The sequence below is a fragment of the Lactuca virosa genome, chromosome 8 (assembly GCF_052849685.1).
Source record: "Lactuca virosa cultivar CGN04683 chromosome 8, Lactuca_virosa_CGN04683_v6, whole genome shotgun sequence".
NCBI classification, from domain to species: domain Eukaryota; kingdom Viridiplantae; phylum Streptophyta; class Magnoliopsida; order Asterales; family Asteraceae; genus Lactuca; species Lactuca virosa.
This window is the reverse complement of record NC_136433.1, coordinates 154,257,958-154,279,714: the sequence shown is the minus strand read 5'-3', so window position 1 is coordinate 154,279,714 and position 21,757 is coordinate 154,257,958. Positions and strand designations below refer to the sequence as shown.

General features: G+C 36.2%; 1 protein-coding gene across 1 annotated transcript; it reads right to left on the bottom strand.

The window, feature by feature from the left end:
- Positions 1–2,739: 2,739 nt before the first annotated feature.
- Positions 2,740–20,711, bottom strand: LOC145130982 (formin-like protein 17). Its single transcript, XM_079065723.1, has 13 exons — positions 20,663–20,711; positions 19,641–19,669; positions 19,472–19,536; positions 4,470–4,623; positions 4,295–4,375; positions 4,163–4,213; positions 3,974–4,055; positions 3,793–3,887; positions 3,645–3,716; positions 3,445–3,561; positions 3,091–3,159; positions 2,957–3,023; positions 2,740–2,864 (listed from the first exon to the last, which is right to left on the bottom strand). Exons 1-13 carry the CDS (start codon positions 20,709–20,711, stop codon positions 2,740–2,742), a joined length of 1,056 nt encoding a protein of 351 aa, XP_078921849.1.
- Between the last annotated feature and the right edge of the window lie 1,046 nt (positions 20,712–21,757).

The window sequence follows — 21,757 nt, the reverse complement described above, 5'->3', positions numbered from 1 at the left end:
CGTTATGGACATGGCAAGAAGTCTGCTCAAAGGTAGAAATGTTCCGGGAGAGTTTTGGGGAGAAGCGGTTAGACATGCAGTTTATCTTCTCAACCGCCTGCCAACAAAAGTACTTCCCGACAAGACGCCTTATGAAACGTGGTTTGGCAAAAAGCCCATCCTTGAACATCTAAAAGTTTTTGGTTGTGTTGCTTTTGCTAAACTTGTAGGTGGTCACCTGAAGAAGCTTGATGATCGAAGTAAGAAGATGGTGTATTTAGGTGTGGAAGATGGAACTAAAGGCAACCGTTTGTTTGATCCGCAAGACCGAAAGTTGCGAGTTAGTCGCGATGTTGTTTTTGACGAAAAAGAAGAATGGAATTGGTACAAAAACAAAGAAGAAGAGATGGCGACTCCTAAGACCTTTACCATAATTGAACCAGAACCCCAAATACACCTCGAAACACCTCAAAATGACCCCGAAATCAATCCGGAACAACCAAACAGCCCAGGAATCGATGCTATCCAAGTTGGACAACCATATGCTGAATTTGACGAGCCTGAACCAGCTCCACATACTCCTGTCTCAGCCCCGTTTTCTTCAACCTCGCCCCATATGGAAAGCCCTTCTAGTGAGATTGGGCCAAGGGGATTGCGTCCGTTAACCGATATTTATTCTGAAACCGAAAATGTGTTCCTTGAACCCGGAGAATTGTTGATGATTGCAGCGGATCAACCCTTGAATTTTAAAGAGGCGGTAACCTCTAAGGCATGGCAAGAGGCTATGCAAACAGAGTTGGATGCAATCGAGAAGAACAAGACATGGCAACTTACCGATTTGCCACCCGGACACAAAGCAATCGGTTTGAAATGTGTGTTTAAAGTGAAGAAAGACAACTTGGGAAAAGTGGTGAAGCATAAAGCTCGACTTGTAGCAAAAGGATTTGTACAAAAGGAAGGAGTCGACTTTGATGAAGTTTTTGCACCGGTAGCACGAGTTGACACCGTAAGGCTCATTCTTGCCTTAGCAGCTCAACATGGGTGGGTTGTCCACCATCTCGATGTCAAATCGGCTTTTCTCAATGGAGATCTCAAAGAGGAGGTTTATGTCACCCAACCATAAGGATATGTTGATAAAGCAAACAGTCACAAGGTGTTCAAGCTTTATAAAGCTCTTTATGGTCTACGACAAGCTCCTCGAGCTTGGAACATTCGTTTGGATAAAAGCTTAAAAAGGCTTGGTTTTACAAAAAGTTCACAAGACCCAGCTGTTTACAAAAGGAACTCAAAAGACAAAATTCTTATTGTTGGTGTCTATGTTGATGACTTGATCATTACCGGGTCGAACACTAATGATGTTGTCGAATTCAAAGAACAAATGAAGAAAGAATTTGAAATGAGTGACTTGGGATTACTTTCTTACTACCTTGGAATCGAAGTTTCGCAAAAGAAGTGGGGAATATCTTTGCGACAAACGGCTTATGCAAAGAAGATTTTAGAGCAATTTGGGTTGCTGGATTGCAATCCGACGTCACCAATGGAACCTAAGTTGAAGGTTAAGAAGGATGAAGATGGTGAAAAAGTTTATCCAACTGAATATAGGCGAGTGGTAGGTTGTTTGAGGTACTTGACTCACACTCGACCAGACCTGTCATTTTCGGTTGGAATTGCAAGTCGTTTCATGGAGGAACCAACCACTTTGCATTTCCAAGTTGTGAAACACATCTTGCGATACGTAAAAGGAACCGTTGATTATGGAATCAACTATGGAAGAGGTCGTGAAATTGAAGATTTGGTTGGTTTTACCGATAGTGATCTTGGAGGTGACCCTGTTGATAGCAAGAGCACAAGTGGAATGATTTTCTATCTGGGAAGGAATGCGATAACTTGGCAATCCCAAAAGCAAAAGACTGTTGCTTTGTCCACGTGTGAAGCCGAGTTCATGGCAGCTACAACAACAGCATGTCAAGCCATTTGGCTTGCTAATCTCGTGAAGGAGCTCACGGGACATCATATTATGCCTATCACCTTATATGTCGATAACAAGTCAGCAATCGCATTGATGAAAAATCCTGTGTTTCATGGTCGAAGCAAACACATTGACATTCGTTATCACTTCATACGAGAATGTGTTGAACGTGGGCAAATTATAGTGGAATATGTCAACTCGAAGGATCAACGGGCGGACATCTTTACAAAGGCTTTAGCATACGTGAAACATGGTGAAATGCGAAACATGATCGGAGTGACGAATCTCGAGCCAAGTTAGGTTTAAGGGGGAGAATGTGAGTGTAAACCTACTTGGGTGTGAACCTGCCATGAGTAGCTGTACCACCCTCTTTTGTTGACAAATGAATGCCTCCTTTGTTGACAATAAGAACTCAAATGGCAACTTCGTATGTTCACATAATGAACACAATAAATGGTAGCAGTAGTAATTGTAGGCTTGTTTAAGTATAAATAGAGGCTCTAACCTCAGTTGTAAGACACCACAAAACAGAGAGTGTACTGTGTAATACTTAGAGTGAGTATTAGAGGGTTGTTTCTTTTTCTTGTAATATTGAGCGTGTAAGCTCTTCTCTTTTGTTCTAGTTCTGAATAAAAGTGTGTTTCAACCCCAACAGCTGCTATAGATTTTCCTTCTGAGGCCTTGTCAGAATTCGGATTTGATGCTGAAAAGAGCGTTTCAAGTTCAGACATATCAATCTCTGGCGCCCTAATTACAAAATTAAGAAAAAAAAACTTAGTTGGAGATCGATGTCAATATATCAAATAAAGTGAAATAGGAATATTAAAGAACCATATAGACTCAGCCTCTATTTGCTTGCAGTTTTCCTCATGGGCTTGATTAAACATTCTCACAAACAAAAGCAAAGTTTCAACAACTGTAAACATTATCATAAAAGTAGAAGTTGGAGATCAATTAGTGATAACATGAAGATATTATAATGAAAGTGGTTGTTCGATGATTGATTACCTTTTTCATATGGGCAACAAGTAGGGTCTTCTCCAAAGTAAACAATTAATGCATCCACAGTTTTACACTATAAAAAAGTGCAGTTTTAAAAATTGGGAAACATATAGCAATCTACAGGCTTTTTTGATACGTACCACCATAGAGTAAATTGAAGTCAGGGCCTTTACTTCAGGTTTTGCAGAAGCAAGAAACTTTTTCAGAGTCTGAACATTGAAAAGAAAAATAAAGCAGTCACTTAAACTTAAAGTTCAAGTCGCTGTTACAAACTAGTCCAATAACCAATGGATGAACTTAAAATCATGGTGGAAGTTAATATAATTTTAAGAAAGAGGGAGAACCCTAAGGAAAATGGAAGTTAATATTGAATATTTATTATTTAATTTCATTCCATTTCCTCGCAACCAAACGCATGATAAACCGAAATTCCTTGGGATTCCAATTCCTTTGACAGGTTACATTTATGGCTCTTATCAACTTTATGTGCATACCTTCCGAAATTTTTTGGACATATGTCCATCTTTTTTACACAATTTCTTTTCTTCGACTGCTTTCTCTAGTCCTTTTGTAATCGCTTGCATCTCTTCTGCCAAGTTTTTTAGCTGTATCTGGAATAGATATATCATTTTAATCAGCAAAAATAAAACTAACATAACTTTAATTAAAAAAATGTGAATGCCACAAAGATCACCTTTGATGCAGGTTCCAAGCTGACAAGTTCCTTGGAAAAGTCTAGGACTTCAGGCAGTTTGTCTGCAATCACCTAACATATCCAACACAACAGTTACCATAAACAAAGTGAAAGAAACACAAACAAATAAATAAATAAAAAGTCTTACCTTACAAAGATAATGCATGAGAGTCATTTTATTGCTTCTGGCACACGTTTTGTTAAGTTTTAGGAGGCTGTCCAATCTGAACCCAACAGCAGCACCTAAAACCAAAACCATGTTGTTCTAATTTCTCTAACTTCAAAAAAAAAAAAAAAAAAAAAGTAAAAGACAAACATCAGTAACTCACCTCTTGTAGTTCCTTGATTCAAAGCATTTCCAAGAGAAAGAATTGTCTGCATGACTCTCTTTAGCTTTACAGAACTCCTAATCTGATATAACCACCATCAACATATATATAAAATTAAGTAAAATTTAATCGAATATTATTGTTACTGAATAACAGCATAATTAAAGTGACAGATAACTAAGAACTTGCCTGTTCTACTGATAAATATACAACGTTTAGGCTATCGCTAAGTTCTGAAATCTAACTTTGCAAAAAGAACAGTAAAGTTAAAATAAGGTAAATATAAGAAAGCAGGAAATGCAAAGAATAATATCTACTGACCAGTGTACTAAATTGTAACTTATAAGAGAAAGCTGTGAGCTTAGCTTCTGAACGTGGAATTCTCATTAGCTCTATAAAGAACTGTTACAAGAAATCAGAATTTTTATTTTAAATTTCGGTCGACGAGTTCATTAACATGCTAATGATATAAATCCAGAGAATAAGTACTATATACCTGTTCACATTTGCCAAAATTTTCCCTTTCCCCTTTATATAAATACGGCTTAATTAGTTCAATCTCCTCCTTTGTAGGGAAGAACTTTAGAATATTATCCACCTTATCAACATCCATTGCTGAATCGTTCAAATCGAGGACATAACAATGTTCAGTTTTAAAACGAAAAGCATTAAAACATTTATCAGAAAACCTAATTTTTTATTAGATGCTTAATGTTTTTAGCTTACCATCAATTTGTGAGTGTAAACCTACTTGGGTGTGAACCTGCCATGAGTAGCTGCACCACCCTCTTTTGTTGACAAATGAATGCCTCCTTTGTTGACAATAACAACTAGAATTGGCAGCTTCTTTATTTCACACGGTGAACACAATAAATTGTCACAGTACTTATAGTGGCTAGCTTTAGTATAAATAGAAGTTGTAATATCAGTTGTAAGACACCACAAAACAGAGAGTGTAGTGTGTAATACTTAGAGTGAGTATTAGAGGGTTGTTTCTTTTTCTTGTAATATTGAGCGTGTAAGCTCTTCTCTTTTGTTCTAGTTCTGAATAAAAGTGTGTTTCAACCCCAACAAGTGGTATCAGAGCTTGGTTAAGCTCCGGGGGAAGCATTCTTTGTTTTTTGGTCGAAATTTTTTTTGTCTCAAAAACAATTTCGGAGTACACCGTTGGAAAGGTCTCGTTCTGAGGATTCCGAAAATATATTTTTTTGAATTTTTTGACCACCGGAAGGCCTCCAAATCACCGGTCAAAGTTGGTCAAATATGCCAGAAAAGTCGCCGGAAGCACTGTAGCAGTGACCTCAGCAGTGACTTCAGCAGCTGACCAAAGTTCTGGAAATTGCAGTTTAGCCCCTGTTCTTCCGGAAAGTGCAATTTGGCCCCTGTTTTTCAAAAAAAATTGCAATTTTGGTCCCGTTTTTCAGAAAAATTTCAATTTAGCCCCTGTTTTACTTCTGTAAAAGTTTTGTTTGCCCCCTGAACTTCTGAAAAGTTCATATTGGTCCCCATACTTCAAAATATATATATATATATATATATATATATATATATATATATATATATATATATATATATATTCTTACTCGTGTATGCCCAAGTATATGCCAAGAATGACTACACCAACCTCGTCATCTTCTCAAGCCGGAGTTGAAAGTTTTCAAAGGACCGGGAAAGACGGTAGCGTTACGTTACACTATCCAATGCTCACGAAGATGAACTACGTGGTGTGGGCCATAAAAATGCGAGTGAATTTACAAGCACAAGGAGTATGGGATGTAATTAAAAATGCAGAAACGGACGAACGTAAAGATCGGATGGCTCTTGCGGCTATTTATCAAGCAATTCCAGAGGACGTACTTTTGATGTTAGCTGAGAAGGACACAGCTAAAGAAGCATGGGAAACGCTCAAGATGATGCACATGGGAGCCGATCGGGTCAAGGAGGCTAAAGCTCAAACCTTGAGAAGTGACTTCGAGGTGATCCGGATGAAAGACAGTGAATCGGTAGATGATTTTTCCATGAGATTGAATACTATCGTAACCGGTATTCGATCTCTAGGTGAAAAGATTGAAGAAATTACGGTTGTGAAGAAGTTTTTACGAGCCGTACCGATACGATTTATACAAATCGTAACATCGATCGAGCAATTCGGAGATTTGAAGAATATGACGGTGGAAGAAGTTGTGGGTCGTCTTAAGACCCATGAAGAGAGACTTCGAAGCTATGGAGAAAAAGAAGAAGGACCTTCTCTATTGCTTACACATGCCGAGTGGGCATCTCGTTCGAAGCAAACTGGTGAGAGAAACTCGTCAAACACTTCAAGAGGACGAGGAGGACATGGTAACCGAGGCCGGGGACGAGGCCGAGGTCGTGGACGTGGCCAAGGAGGTGGTCGCAAGTACAATACAAATCGGAATGACCATAATCCTTCTCCAAAGGATAAAAGTAAAATCAAATGCTTTACTTGTGAACAATTTGGTCATTATGCTTCGGAGTGTCCAAACAAGAATCGAGGTGAGGAGACAAATGTGACAACCATCAAATTTCGGTCAAGTCAAAGTCAAACAAAGTCAACTAGTCAAACCGGTCAACTTCATTAACCCTTGTATGATAGGGTTTACGTTATGTAATCACTGTACAATTCGCTATTGTAATGATAAAACATCATTTGGAAAGTTCACGTGTTTGATTTTCCTTAGCCTTAACAGTGCTAAACAATGAACCAAAGCGATAAAACACTATTGCACAATCATCTGGATTGTGTAGGACACTAAATCATGGCTTAACGGGGTCTATGGACCTTGAGTTGCGAAGCCGGACACTCAAAAAGATCACAAACGAAACCTCTCTCAATCTCATTCAAACCCTACTCAAGATTACTTGACGCTAATAGGATCAAAACCCATACACTACGATATAAATTGACGTTAATAGCAACATAGTATAGTACAACGTTATAACTATAATCAAATTAAATTATGATACCATATTAAAATCAAATCAACGTATAATGCTCTAATTAAATTAAAAGAATCAAACTTGAATGTTATAATTAAACTTCAAATCAAAGTAGATTGTTATAATCAAATCATAACCTATCTTTATAAAACTCCATTTTTATAAACTTTACATTAAATTTTATAAAACTCTATTTTTATAAACTTTACTTTAAATTTTATAAAACTCTTATATTAATTATGTAAAAGATGCTTGTGTTAGTGGGAAATTGAAGACCACCAAAAGCAAAAAGATTATTCCCATGGTCTCCCACTCTCACCTCCCATCCACTTTCCTTTCCTTTTTCTCCCAACACATTATTCTCTTCACCACTTAAACCTTCTCTATTCTTTCTCTCACTCTAAATCTCGAAATTCATCCAAGAAATACTCATATTCCAGCCAAGAACAATCTATTATACTCAAATCTTCATCCCTCTTGAAGCAATCATCAAGGTATGTTGTTAAAAGTTTCATATTCATACAAGAAACAAATTAAATCCACCAAAATATCTAAAACTCATTTTATGGATAAACCTGATTTTTCTCAGAATCCCATCAATAAAATAAGAAGTTCTGGAAATTTTCAGAAAATAACTTATTTTTATTGAATTACTATAATTATTGCAATAAAGTAGGGCAATAATTCACATAAAATACTTTTTGCATTCTATAAATTCTGAGAAAATTCTGGGATGACCAATATATTGATTAAACATAATTTATGAAGTTTCATGCATTTATATTACTGTTTACTATTATTTATGATTTTATTGATTAATTAATAATGAAATATATAAAAAATACTTCCCATAGTCACAAATATCCGAAACTTATACACTGGGCTCTATATCATGTTATAAAACTATGGTTAATTTTACAGAATTTTTGGGAATCATTTATTATTTTTCCAGAATTTTGTTGTTGTTTAATCATTAAAGTATTAAATAAATACTAAAACAGTTCAGAAAAATATAAAAATTTTATAGTAATTAATATTGTATGGAATAATGATTTTCTAATAATTTCATAATTTTTCAATACTGTGTACTATTTAAAACCATTTTCCTAAGTATTTAAGCATGTAAAAATGCATTTTAATGATTATTTCATATAAATAATTGTTAAAATCTGTAAATAATTATAATTGGGCAAGTTATTATTTTAATAAGAAATTATTAAAATCTGGCCTAAATTGAAAATATAAATTAATTATGCAAAGTAATTAATTCATTTAACAAATGAATACCTTAATATTATAATCAAAATGAATTATTGTTAATTCATCTAATATAAGAATATGTGTCTAATTATTTGTATTAGTACTCTATTCTCGTTTAGCAGTTCCTAAACCAAAACTATTAATTATATTAGGTTCTACGCCATTTTGACTCGAACCGTCTATCGTACGACACACGCATTTCGTTTTGGGACTAATGTGAGTAATCTACCCCATACTTTATAATTTTCAATACTTTTGGGGTGTATCATGTGGTTCTAATATATTCCAACTTCATTTTATTGTTTTATCACAATTGAGACATTGTTGGGACATTTATACGTGAGTCATTAATTGTATAACTATTGTTTGTTTACGCTACATGTACTTGTAGTACATTACCATTTTTAGTCTAATCTCCATGACTATGCCTGTATTCTTGAGGTACGTTATGGACAATAATAGCGCTATTGGGTTGACCACCCCGCCTTGGGACGCTAAGGTGATTGATCGCACGTGGTTGAGTGTGTATGATAATTAGATGCTCCATCCTATATATATTTATATATATATATATATATACATATGTATATATAGGGTGAGGACTTATTGTTGTTGTTATCATTTGTTAATCAATTTTTGATTTATAAACCGTTATCTCAAATACAATTGTTTGCCGACTTCAAAAGAAAACAAATTTCCAATTATAAAGGTTTCAACTTCATAATTTTCTCTACTAAAATTAGATTACTCACTAACTCTCGTAGTTGACCTGTTTTTACCCATGATGCAGATTTGAAGAATGAAGTTGATGAAAAATAGGTTGTGCCTTAGAAATCCACAAGACTATTTAAATTTGATGTAATAAATGTTGTTCGTATTTGGATTTGTATTTGTATGTTGTGGATCTTGTTTGCATACTTAGTACTTAATTGAATCTAATCATATTATAACATAGTTGTCATGAGACTTTGAACAATATATCACGCCTCGATCGATTCCGACAAGGATCGGGGTGTGACAGATTGGTATCAGAGCCCTTGACTATAGAGAATTAGGTTAATTGTCTTGACCTAGTCTATAGCCTCTAGGGTCCTCTCGTATGCTAGTTTATAAAATGCACACACAACTGCATGCAATTCACACTTAGAAAATCCTAGGACTACCTTTGTGTGTTAATTGCTCCCTTATGTGCATACGTATTACTCCTGACACTTATATGTGTGCATACACTTGTGAATATTCTCCACTTTCTCTGAAAATCACACACATACTCAAGTTGTTTAACAAAATGTATATACATATATGTATTCCTTAGAGCTCATAGGAAATTCAAAGTCATCCACTCTAGTTGGGTAGGATCATAGTAATGGACGCGTAGTAACTGGAAGGGGGAGGTGCCGGTAGCCCGAAAGTCCTGACTAGGTAAGCATTTGTATACATCCCAATCAACCGAGGGACCAGTTTGCTTATCTGGGGACCAAAGGCGAGAGTTCCCAAACCTATAGGCCAAAGCGCGTCATTCACATTACTTTTGAGCCATCAAAATACCCGACCTTATCAAACGTATCCGAAAGAATACACTCCAAAATGGCCAACTCATTGGACTATTAAGTTCCCTAATGGGCCTAGAAGTGGGAAAGAAATGTGAAAATTTAGTTTTGTGGGGGCCCACGCAAGTGCTACATGTTTCACATTTAGTAACCATGGAAAGCCCAAAAGGTGCCCAACACTCCTAACCATGGCCCAACAAGTGTTTTACAATTATTTTACCCAACAATGTCTAAAAAAACTTTATTTCCCTAATCAATTTACAAATAACTCACAAGTCCATATGCGTGTTTCTCATAGTTGACATGTTCCTTGTTTGGTTGTGGACTTAGGGTAGACTCATTAGGATCAACAGTCTAATAAAATTTTAATTACACATAACTGGGGGCATGTCGAGTGAATCTTAGGAGTGGATCAGACATGGAACAAATCACAAGATTATAATCAAGTTATTCCTACTAAATTCATAAGTCTATTTATATAGACCTCTGGTATAGAGTCGTCAGCGTAGTCGTGTCGGCAATCTAGAATATAGCTAAATACATAATACAAACTATAATACCCAAATTATACAAAATTTTCTGCATTAAAAATCAATAGACAAACACAATGAAACTAAAAAGGGTATCAATCTATCAAGAGAAAAACACATACAATATAGATTAAAATCCACTAATTATAACAAAATGGCTAAAAGAAAAGGTAAGGACTAAGGATTGTTAAGTCCTCTCTTCTTATAAATAGCTTTGAAGCAAGCTTGCCTAAGCTTCTTTGTTCTTTCTGTCAATTCCATACCTGGCAATTTCTCCATCATCTTCTTGTGCCCTGCTAACGTCTCTACCTCTTCCTTTAATCCCAACTCCTAGTTTTTTTAGGTAGATGCAATATATTTTTCGTGTGAGTTCATAAAATTTACAATGAGTTAAGTTTATGTAAATATAAATCAGAAATCGTAGTAAAACAATTGATTCGATGTGGCATATGCCTAGGGCCTATGTTTATGTTATAAAGAAACTAATAATTAAAATTTTAGAAAATACCAAAACTACTTTGGTTACCAAGTGCATGCATACATGCATGAGTAATGTATAGAAGGTTATTATCGTAGTTTACCTTGGCATTTTGAATGAGGGATTGAAGGCTCTTAAGTTTTCTATGAGGCCATCTGTTTATGTTTAGCTCTCTGCATATTTTCTTCAACAATGTTAACCCTATCCCTAGTTCCTTTGCTGCCATGATTATCGGCATCTCAAAGTACTTCGCTATCTCTTCAAACTCCAATGGTCTCAATCTATTTGCCACCTTCCGGCCACCGTGATCAGTGGTGGCAGCACTAGAACTACCTGTAGCCTCACCACCGGATTTACAGTCTTCACTGAAACTAACCAATGGTAAATTACCATCCTCCCAACAATCCCATAAGCTTATGTCTTTAAGGGGATCCAAATCGTGAAACTCATTTCTAGAAATGATGTTTTGATCTTTGTTAAGTACTGTGGAAACGTTCTGATCGAGCACTTCATGCAATTTTTCCGACAACTCGTAATCATGATGGTCGAGCATGTCACCACTGCAAAAATCGAAAAAAAAAAAAAAAAAAACTCAAGATAATCAAATCCAACACGATGAAAGACTCTTTTTGATCACTACAAATCCAAACCATGTTTTGATCAATATAGACAAAATCACTTTTCTGTGTGAAAGATGGGGTAATGAGTGACGTTTATATATACCTGAAAAGATCTTGATTATCAAAGTACTGAAACCAATCGAGGTCATCTATGGGGTTTTGATGATCTGCAGGTGGATCCATTTGTGAGGAAGAAGTTAAAAGTTGCGGTAAGAATGTGATGATTTATATAAGTGAAGTGGGAGAAGTAATTAATAACAAATAAAGAGGAAATGAATATATATGGTCTTTGAACTGTAACCTTCTTCTTCAATTCACACACATATACGTATATGTTGCCGCAAATTATGACTTATGTGCCTCATGCATTTAATACATCACATGCCTACTACATATTCTTGACTTTGAAGCTACGTACCGGTTTCAAATTTCCCCAGTAGCACACTTTTCATTAGAAAGTACTCCAAGTCTTCACACATGAACCAGTTAGAAAGTACTCCAAGTCTTCACACACGAACCAATTAGAAAGTACTCCAAGTCTTCACACATGCAAATTATGACTTGTGTGTCGCTATAGATAACTAATAAAACTTTATTTTTAACCCCTTAAATATCAGTACAAGCTTCTAACCTCGACGTTTAAATTCTAAATTTCTTTTTATTACTAAAACTAGCATCGATTCAAGTATATAAACCATGAATCTTGAGAACACGGCAAAACCCAAATAAGTCTTATCATCTATGTAAAAAAAACTCAGGGTTTTTACTATTAAATCTATCAGTGGCGGAGCTTGAACAATTAACTTGGGGGGGGGGGGCGAAAATATTATAAACTGAAATAACATTAATAAAAAACAGATTGTTTTCAACAAATAAAAACCAAAAACACCTAGAAAAAGAATTACAACTCAGCCCGACAGCCTTTAATGTCTTTAAAAACAGATTATGAATGATATATTAGTAAGCAGACAACAATTTCTCTTTCAATGTTTTCATCTTTCCCATGATTATATCTAGAAAAAATCAAAATGAAGGAACAATTGATCCAATCAAAACAAAATCAAATTCAAAATTAGAACAATAACCAATAACTCATTTAACAATAACCAAATCAATCTTTGTTGTCACTTTTCAGTTTTGTTTGAAGCTGACAAGCTGTTAAGCATAACCAAATCAATAACCAAATCTATAAGTTCATAACTTATAAATCAAATTGGCAAATCGCCAAATCGCAAATGACAGCCAAATTAAAAGGAAACTCAGTAAGACAGTAGTAACGCATAAATAGGTAACAGATTGACAGAAAACAGCAGCAACAGTGCAATACGCCAACACCAACAATCAACAATCTTACAATCAGAAAAGAAAGAACATCTGAACAGGATTTGGGTCTCGGGATTACATACCTGATTTCTGTGAAGTGTGAATGGGGACTTGGGCACTTGGCGATGGCGATTGGCGAGAGTGAGACCAGGCAACTGACTTGGCGAGACAGCGACAAACGAACAGCAGGCGAGATAGGCAGCGAATTGGGAAAATAGGGATGAATCGATTTTGATTTCTTGATACCGCTTGGTCGCTTGGAGAATTGGGAGTATTGGACCATTCTGATTAGGAATCGGGAGGGGCCAAAGCCCAAGTTTGAAGATAGCAGGCTTATAACTATTTTATTTTGAACTACAATTCCTAATTCTAGCCCAATAATACTACGCCCCTGGAATCTATGAGGGCTAGTGTAAACATTATGGTCATATATCATTAAGATTCTATGGACTTAGAATGTGTGATTCCGCCTCATTCCCTGTTACTTGTTTGGTTGTGGGCTTAAGGCGGGGTCACCCATCCAAAATGCCCTTGCAATCTTAATGATATACGACTAGTTTACGTTAATCGACTATAAAAGAACTTGTAGGACTTATAATGCAAATTTCGTCAAAATTTGTTGAAACATTCGTAATGATGAAACTCGCTAACTACGTTATAAAATATTCATACTGGTAATACCAAGGATAAAACAGGGAGTATAAAAGCACACATAGAATACTCTATCATCCCAAAACAATAAACTCCTTTTAAATTGACTCAGTTCAAGTTACAATAAGAAATTTCCAAGGTCGTCATGTGACATCAGGAGGGTTGTTCCTCACCATAATCAATTTCTTGTACTACGAAAAGTTTTCCACATCTTTTTCCAAACTCTTGAAGTCCCAATCAAAATGCAAATTTCGGGACGAAATTCCCTCTAACGGGGGGATGATGTGACAACCATCAAATTTCAGTCAAGTCAAAGTCAAACAAAGTCAACTAGTCAAACCGGTCAACTCCATTAACCCTTGTATGATAGGGTTTACGTTATGTAATCACTGTACAATTCGCTATTTTAATGAGAAAACATAATTTGGAAAGTTCATGTGTTTGATTTTCCTTAGCCTTAACAGTGCTAAACAATGAACCAAAGCGATAAAACACTATTGCACAATCATCGGGATTGTGTAGGACACTAAATCATAGCTTAACGGGGTCTATGGACCTTGAGTTGCGAAGCCGGACACTCAAAAAGATCACAAACGAAACCTCTCTCAATCTCATTCAAACCCTACTCAAGATTACTTGACGCTAATAGGATCAAAACCCATACACTACGATATAAATTGACGTTAATAGCAACATAGTATAGTACAACGTTATAACTATAATCAAATTAAATTATGATACCATATTAAAATCAAATCAAAGTATAATGCTCTAATTAAATTAAAAGAATCAAACTTGAATGTTATAATTAAACTTCAAATCAAAGTAGATTGTTATAATCAAATCATAACCTATCTTTTATAAAACTCCATTTTTATAAACTTTACATTAAATTTTATAAAACTCTATTTTTATAAACTTTACTTTAAATTTTATAAAACTCTTATATTAATTATGTAAAAGATGCTTGTGTTAGTGGGAAATTGAAGACCACCAAAAGCAAAAAGATTATTCCCATGGTCTCCCACTCTCACCTCCCATCCACTTTCCTTTCCTTTTTCTCCCAACACATTATTCTCTTCACCACTTAAACCTTCTCTATTCTTTCTCTCACTCTAAATCTCGAAATTCATCCAAGAAATACTCATATTCCAGCCAAGAACAATCTATTATACTCAAATCTTCATCCCTCTTGAAGCAATCATCAAGGTATGTTGTTAAAAGTTTCATATTCATACAAGAAACAAATTAAATCCACCAAAATATCTAAAACTCATTTTATGGATAAACCTGATTTTTCTCAGAATCCCATCAATAAAATAAGAAGTTCTGGAAATTTTCAGAAAATAACTTATTTTTATTGAATTACTATAATTATTGCAATAAAGTAGGGCAATAATTCACATAAAATACTTTTTGCATTCTATAAATTCTGAGAAAATTCTGGGATGACCAATATATTGATTAAACATAATTTATGAAGTTTCATGCATTTATATTACTGTTTACTATTATTTATGATTTTATTGATTAATTAATAATGAAATATATAAAAAATACTTCCCATAGTCACAAATATCCGAAACTTATACACTGGGCTCTATATCATGTTATAAAACTATGGTTAATTTTACAGAATTTTTGGGAATCATTTATTATTTTTCCAGAATTTTGTTGTTGTTTAATCATTAAAGTATTAAATAAATACTAAAACAGTTCAGAAAAATATAAAAATTTTATAGTAATTAATATTGTATGGAATAATGATTTTCTAATAATTTCATAATTTTTCAATACTGTGTACTATTTAAAACCATTTTCCTAAGTATTTAAGCATGTAAAAATGCATTTTAATGATTATTTCATATAAATAATTGTTAAAATCTGTAAATAATTATAATTGGGCAAGTTATTATTTTAATAAGAAATTATTAAAATCTGGCCTAAATTGAAAATATAAATTAATTATGCAAAGTAATTAATTCAATTTAAAATTCATTTAACAAATGAATACCTTAATATTATAATCAAAATGAATTATTGTTAATTCATCTAATATAAGAATATGTGTCTAATTATTTGTATTAGTACTCTATTCTCGTTTAGCAGTTCCTAAACCAAAACTATTAATTATATTAGGTTCTACGCCATTTTGACTCGAACCGTCTATCGTACGACACACGCATTTCGTTTTGGGACTAATGTGAGTAATCTACCCCATACTTTATAATTTTCAATACTTTTGGGGTGTATCATGTGGTTCTAATATATTCCAACTTCATTTTATTGTTTTATCACAATTGAGACATTGTTGGGACATTTATACGTGAGTCATTAATTGTATAACTATTGTTTGTTTACGCTACATGTACTTGTAGTGCATTACCATTTTTAGTCTAATCTCCATGACTATGCCTGTATTCTTGAGGTACGTTATGGACAATAATAGCGCTATTGGGTTGACCACCCCGCCTTGGGACCCTAAGGTGATTGATCGCACGTGGTTGAGTGTGTATGATAATTAGATGCTCCATCCTATATATATTTATATATATATACATATGTATATATAGGGTGAGGACTTATTGTTGTTGTTATCATTTGTTAATCAATTTTTGATTTATAAACCGTTATCTCAAATACAATTGTTTGCCGACTTCAAAAGAAAACAAATTTCCAATTATAAAGGTTTCAACTTCATAATTTTCTCTACTAAAATTAGATTACTCACTAACTCTCGTAGTTGACCTGTTTTTACCCATGATGCAGATTTGAAGAATGAAGTTGATGAAAAATAGGTTGTGCCTTAGAAATCCACAAGACTATTTATATTTGATGTAATAAATGTTGTTCGTATTTGGATTTGTATTTGTATTTGTATGTTGTGGATCTTGTTTGCATACTTAGTACTTAATTGAATCTAATCATATTATAACATAGTTGTCATGAGACTTTGAACAATATATCACGCCTCGATCGATTCCGACAAGGATCGGGGTGTGACAGCAAACCTCACTCAAGCCAACGGAGAAGAGCCTATTTTAATGATGGCAACCTCACAAGAATATGCACACAAAAAAGTGTCTCTAAGAGAGAAGATTTGTGTTAATCTTCTTGCATCGGGAGAAAGTCGAGTCGAGTCTTAGGTATGGTATCTCGACAACGGTGCTAGCAATCACATGACTGGAGACCGCTCAAAGTTTTGCGAACTAGATGAGCACGTTACGGGCCATGTGAAATTTGGGGATGGTTCGACCGTCGTTATTTTGGGAAAAGGGTCGATTTTATTCGATAGCAAAAATAGCGACCAAAGACTCCTTAATGAGGTATATTTCATTCCAAGTCTAAAACACAATATTATTAGTTTTGGACAAATGACGGAGGAAGGGAGTCGGGTCATAATGGATGGGTCGGATCTGACATTGTTTGACAGAAGCAAAACTCTACTTTTGAGAGTTAAACGATCCCCAAACCGGTTATATAAAACTCCTTTAAGGACCGGTAGACCGACTTGTCTTTTAGCAACAAAAGACGAACCAGCTTGGATATGGCATTCTAGACTCGGTCATGTTAACTTTCTCGCCTTAAAGAAGTTGTCCGAAAAGAATATGGCAATCGGAGTCCCAAAGATTGAGCACCCAAACCAAGTATGTGAAGGGTGCGTTCTTTCCAAACAAACCCGAATTCCTTTCCCGGATCATGCAGTTTTTCAGGCTCAAAAACCTCTACAACTTGTTCATGCGGACTTATGTGGTCCGATCACACCTACGTCTGTTGGAGGGAGTAAATATTTTCTCCTTTTAGTAGACGATTTTAGCCGGTGGATGTGGGTTTACATGCTATCGGAGAAGTCTCAAGCCTTGAGCGCTTTCAAACGGTTCAAGTTGATGGTTGAAAAGAATTCGGGTTATAAAATAAAGACACTTCGAACGGACCGAGGGGGAGAGTTCACTTCAAAAGAATTCTCATTATTTTGTAAAGAAAATGGTATTCAAAGGCATCTTACGACACCATATTCGCCTCAACAGAACGGAGTTGTAGAAAGGCGAAATCGGACCGTTATGGACATGGCAAGAAGTCTGCTCAAAGGTAGAAATGTTCCGGGAGAGTTTTGGGGAGAAGCGGTTAGACATGCAGTTTATCTTCTCAACCGCCTTATGAAACGTGGTTTGGCAAAAAGCCCAACCTTGAACATCTAAAAGTTTTTGGTTGTGTTGCTTTTGCTAAACTTGTAGGTGGTCACCTGAAGAAGCTCGATGATCGAAGTAAGAAGATGGTGTATTTAGGTGTGGAAGATGGAACTAAAGGCAACCGTTTGTTTGATCCGCAAGACCGAAAGTTGCGAGTTAGTCGCGATGTTGTTTTTGACGAAAAAGAAGAATGGAATTGGTACAAAAACAAAGAAGAAGAGATGGCGACTCCTAAGACCTTTAACATAATTGAACCACAACCCCAAATACACCTCGAAACACCTCAAAATGACCCCGAAATCCATCCGGAACAACCAAACAGCCCAGGAATCGATGCTATCCAAGTTGGACAACCATATGCTGAATTTGACGAGCCTGAACCAGCTCCACATACTCCTGTCTCAGCCCCGTTTTCTTCAACCTCGCCCCATATGGAAAGCCCTTCTAGTGAGATTGGGCCAAGGGGATTGCGTCCGTTAACCGATATTTATTCTGAAACCGAAAATGTGTTCCTTGAACCCGGAGAATTGTTGATGATTGCAGCGGATCAACCCTTGAATTTTAAAGAGGCGGTAACCTCTAAGGCATGGCAGGAGGCTATGCAAATAGAGTTGGATGCAATCGAGAAGAACAAGACATGGCAACTTACAGATTTGCCATCCGGACACAAAGCAATCGGTTTGAAATGGGTGTTTAAAGTGAAGAAAGACAACTTGGGATTACTTTCTTACTACCTTGGAATCGAAGTTTCGCAAAAGAAGTGGGGAATATCTTTGCGACAAACGGCTTATGCAAAGAAGATTTTAGAGCAATTTGGGTTGCTAGATTGCAATCCGACAACGTCACCAATGGAACCTAAGTTGAAGGTTAAGAAGGATGAAGATGGTGAAAAAGTTGATCCAACTAAATATAGGCGAGTGGTAGGTTGTTTAAGGTACTTGACTCACACTCGATCAGACTTGTCATTTTCAGTTGGAATTGCAAGTCGTTTAATGGAGGAACCAACCACTTTGCATTTCCAAGTTGTGAAACACATCTTGCGATACGTAAAAGAAACTGTTGATTATGGAATCAACTATGGAAGAGGTCGTGAAATTGAAGATTTGGTTGGTTTTACCGATAGTGATCTTGGAGGTGACCCTGTTGATAGCAAGAGCACAAGTGGAATGATTTTTTATCTGGGAAGGAATGCGATAACTTGGCAATCCCAAAAGCAAAAGACTGTTGCTTTGTCCACGTGTGAAGCCGAGTTCATGGCAGCTACAACAGCAGCATGTCAAGCCATTTGGCTTGCTAATCTCGTGAAGGAGCTCACGGGACATCATATTATGCCTATCACCTTATATGTCGATAACAAGTCAGCAATCGCATTGATGAAAAATCCTGTGTTTCATGGTCGAAGCAAACACATTGACATTCGTTATCACTTCATACGAGAATGTGTTGAACATGGGCAAATTATAGTGGAATATGTCAACTCGAAGGATCAACGGGCGGACATCTTTACAAAGGATTTAGCATACGTGAAACATGGTGAAACGCAAAACATGATCGGAGTGACGAATCTCGAGCCAAGTTAGGTTTAAGGGGGAGAATGTGAGTGTAAACCTACTTGGGTGTGAACCTGCCATGAGTAGCTGCACCACCCTCTTTTGTTGACAAATGAATGCCTCCTTTGTTGACAATAACAACTAGAATTGGCAGCTTCTTTATTTCACACGGTGAACACAATAAATTGTCACAGTACTTATAGTGGCTAGCTTTAGTATAAATAGAAGTTGTAATATCAGTTGTAAGACACCACAAAACAGAGAGTGTAGTGTGTAATACTTAGAGTGAGTATTAGAGGGTTGTTTCTTTTTCTTGTAATATTAAGCGTGTAAGCTCTTCTCTTTTGTTCTAGTTCTGAATAAAAGTGTGTTTTAACCCCAACACAATTCAGGTAATGGTATCTTCACCTTTGAAAGCATGATTTCACGGTTATATGCCCGCCTTTGCTCAATCTGCAACAAGCGTGAAATATCAACTAATTTTTCTTAAAAAGATGTGTGAATTGAAGTACAGTTAAAGATTTTGCATGCAATCAAGAAGGAAAATAAATTAATACCAGTTGTATTTTTTCGGGTTCATTAGTTGCTTTAGATTTTGCTTTTTAGGGCTTTTCAGAATTTGGATTTGATGCTGAGAAGAGTGCTTCAAGTTCCGCCATATCAATCTCTGGTGCGCTAATGAGAAAATTAAGAAAGAAAAACTTAGTAGGAGATCGATGTCAATATGTCAAATAAAAAGAAACATGAAAATTAAAAGAACCATAAAGACTACGGATCTCCACCTTTCACGTTTTATAGTTCCTGGTTGGTGATTGATGGCATACATGATATCGTGATTAATACTTGGGATGATAATTCCTTTAATTTGATGGCCTCCAGATATGATCTTTCTCAAAAAGCTCAAAGACGTGAAAAATGCAATCAAAAGATGGAGATTGGATGTTATGGAGAACGAAAACAAGGAAACAAATGAGTTCACAAACAAAATTGAAGATTTGGAAAGCTTAGCCGCGTTTCGTGCTCTTTCACCACCGGAAAGAGAAAATCGGATCACCTTGAAGAAAGATTTTATTGATTTGAATTACCTAAGAAATTAGATTTAAAACCAAAATAGCCGCATAAAAAAAACTATTATTATTTGCAACAAAAAAAAACCAAAAAGAACCAAAAAAAAAAACAAAACAAAACAAAAAAACAAAAACAATGTGTTCACTACAAGAAATGTTGGCAATAGCGGCGACGCCAAGCAATAGCGGCGACATGTAATTGACGCGTTACATGTCGCCACTATTGCTTGTCGTCGCAGCTATTGCTGACACAGTGGCGATCCGCGTGAAAGAATTCCCGTCTGTTCGATCATTATTCAATCCTACGGTTGTAAATTCCTAAAAAAACGTGCTTTCTTTCCCCTCTAGGGGTGTCGCCGCTAATGAGCAAACATCGCCGCTATTTAAGTTGCGTCAGATAACCCCTCAATCTTTGTTCTTTCCTCTATTGCTGCTTCTTTCTCTCAAAAACTTTCGTCTGCCGTCACAGTTGCCGATTCCGACCACCAAAAGACGTCGGTGCTGCCACACACTTGCCGCCACCTTGTTTACCGGCGACCTACCCTCATTACCGGCGGCCATCGACTTAATTGAGGGCACAATACGTAACATCCCGAAATTCAGGTACAGCTATTTAACCCTTCTCTTTTGTCAAATTGTCAAAGTTAGCCCTTGAGTGAAAAGTTGTAGCAAATGAGTACGCTGGGCGTACTCAAGAGTACGCTGCGCGTACTCATGCGCTTGAAATGGACGCGGACCCTTAGAGGTACGTTGGGCGTACCAAGGTTACGCTGGGCGTAACCGGCCCTGATGCAAAACCCTAATTTAGACTTGAGCCCTATATAAAGAAGGTTATGGCCTTATCCTCAGCCACCATTTGAGTGAGTGAAACCCTAAAAGAGAGCCAACCTTCGTTCTAAGCTTGTGTGAGTGTTTTTGGAGCTAAAGTGCCTTTGTGTGTTAGTAAGGAAGAAGAGGAGATTCTTGTGAAGGCTAGAAGTTGGAGTGCAAGCCTTGGATCTGAGTTCTACAGAGGGAAGAGCTTCACTTGGAGGTATAAAGCTCAAAGCTTTCCTTATTATTTTGATTTGTGCATCATGGACCATTTCTAGGGTTAAAGTCCCAAAGGTGGAGACTTTATGAGAATAAAAGACTCCATAGACCTAGATCTGTCCCTTTTTCAGTGATATATGAGTTATAGATCCATAAAGTTTCCATCTTGGTCGTTGTTATGAAGTCATGCTTGAGTTATGAGCTTTCTAGAGTTGGGAGATGGAATGTTATGGGTGTTAGTGACTTGTCCAGCCATACAAAGGCTTAAAGTCACCAACTTTATGGATTAAGAGGTTTAGAAAATGTCAGATCTAGAAGTTGGACGTGAGTCTTAATTGATTAAGACCCTAAAAGCTAAGAAGTCTGAAATTGGGAATTACGCTGGGCGTAATCCCAGTACGCGCGGCGTAGGGGGTTGCATTCCCCGATTCTGTGAGGTTGCCGGGTACGCCCAGCGTACAGGTTTGGTACGCGCAGCGTAACCCGAAGAGTTGACTTTTGTTGACTTTTAGGGTTTTGGTCAACATTTGGACTTTGGGTCAGGGAGGGGTAAAATGGTCTTTTACCCTTCTGTG

Bases quoted from the DNA above. Each gene is read 5' to 3' on its own strand.
- LOC145130982 (XM_079065723.1), bottom strand. From the start codon at position 20,711: ATGGCCGCCGGTAATGAGGGTAGGTCGCCGGTAAACAAGGTGGCGGCA. The intron at 4,214-4,294 runs GTCAGTAGATAT...TTGCAAAGTTAG, and splicing joins AGTTACAATTTAGTACACTG to ATTTCAGAACTTAGCGATAG. The intron at 3,024-3,090 runs GTACGTATCAAA...ACTTTTTTATAG, and splicing joins CTTCAATTTACTCTATGGTG to TGTAAAACTGTGGATGCATT.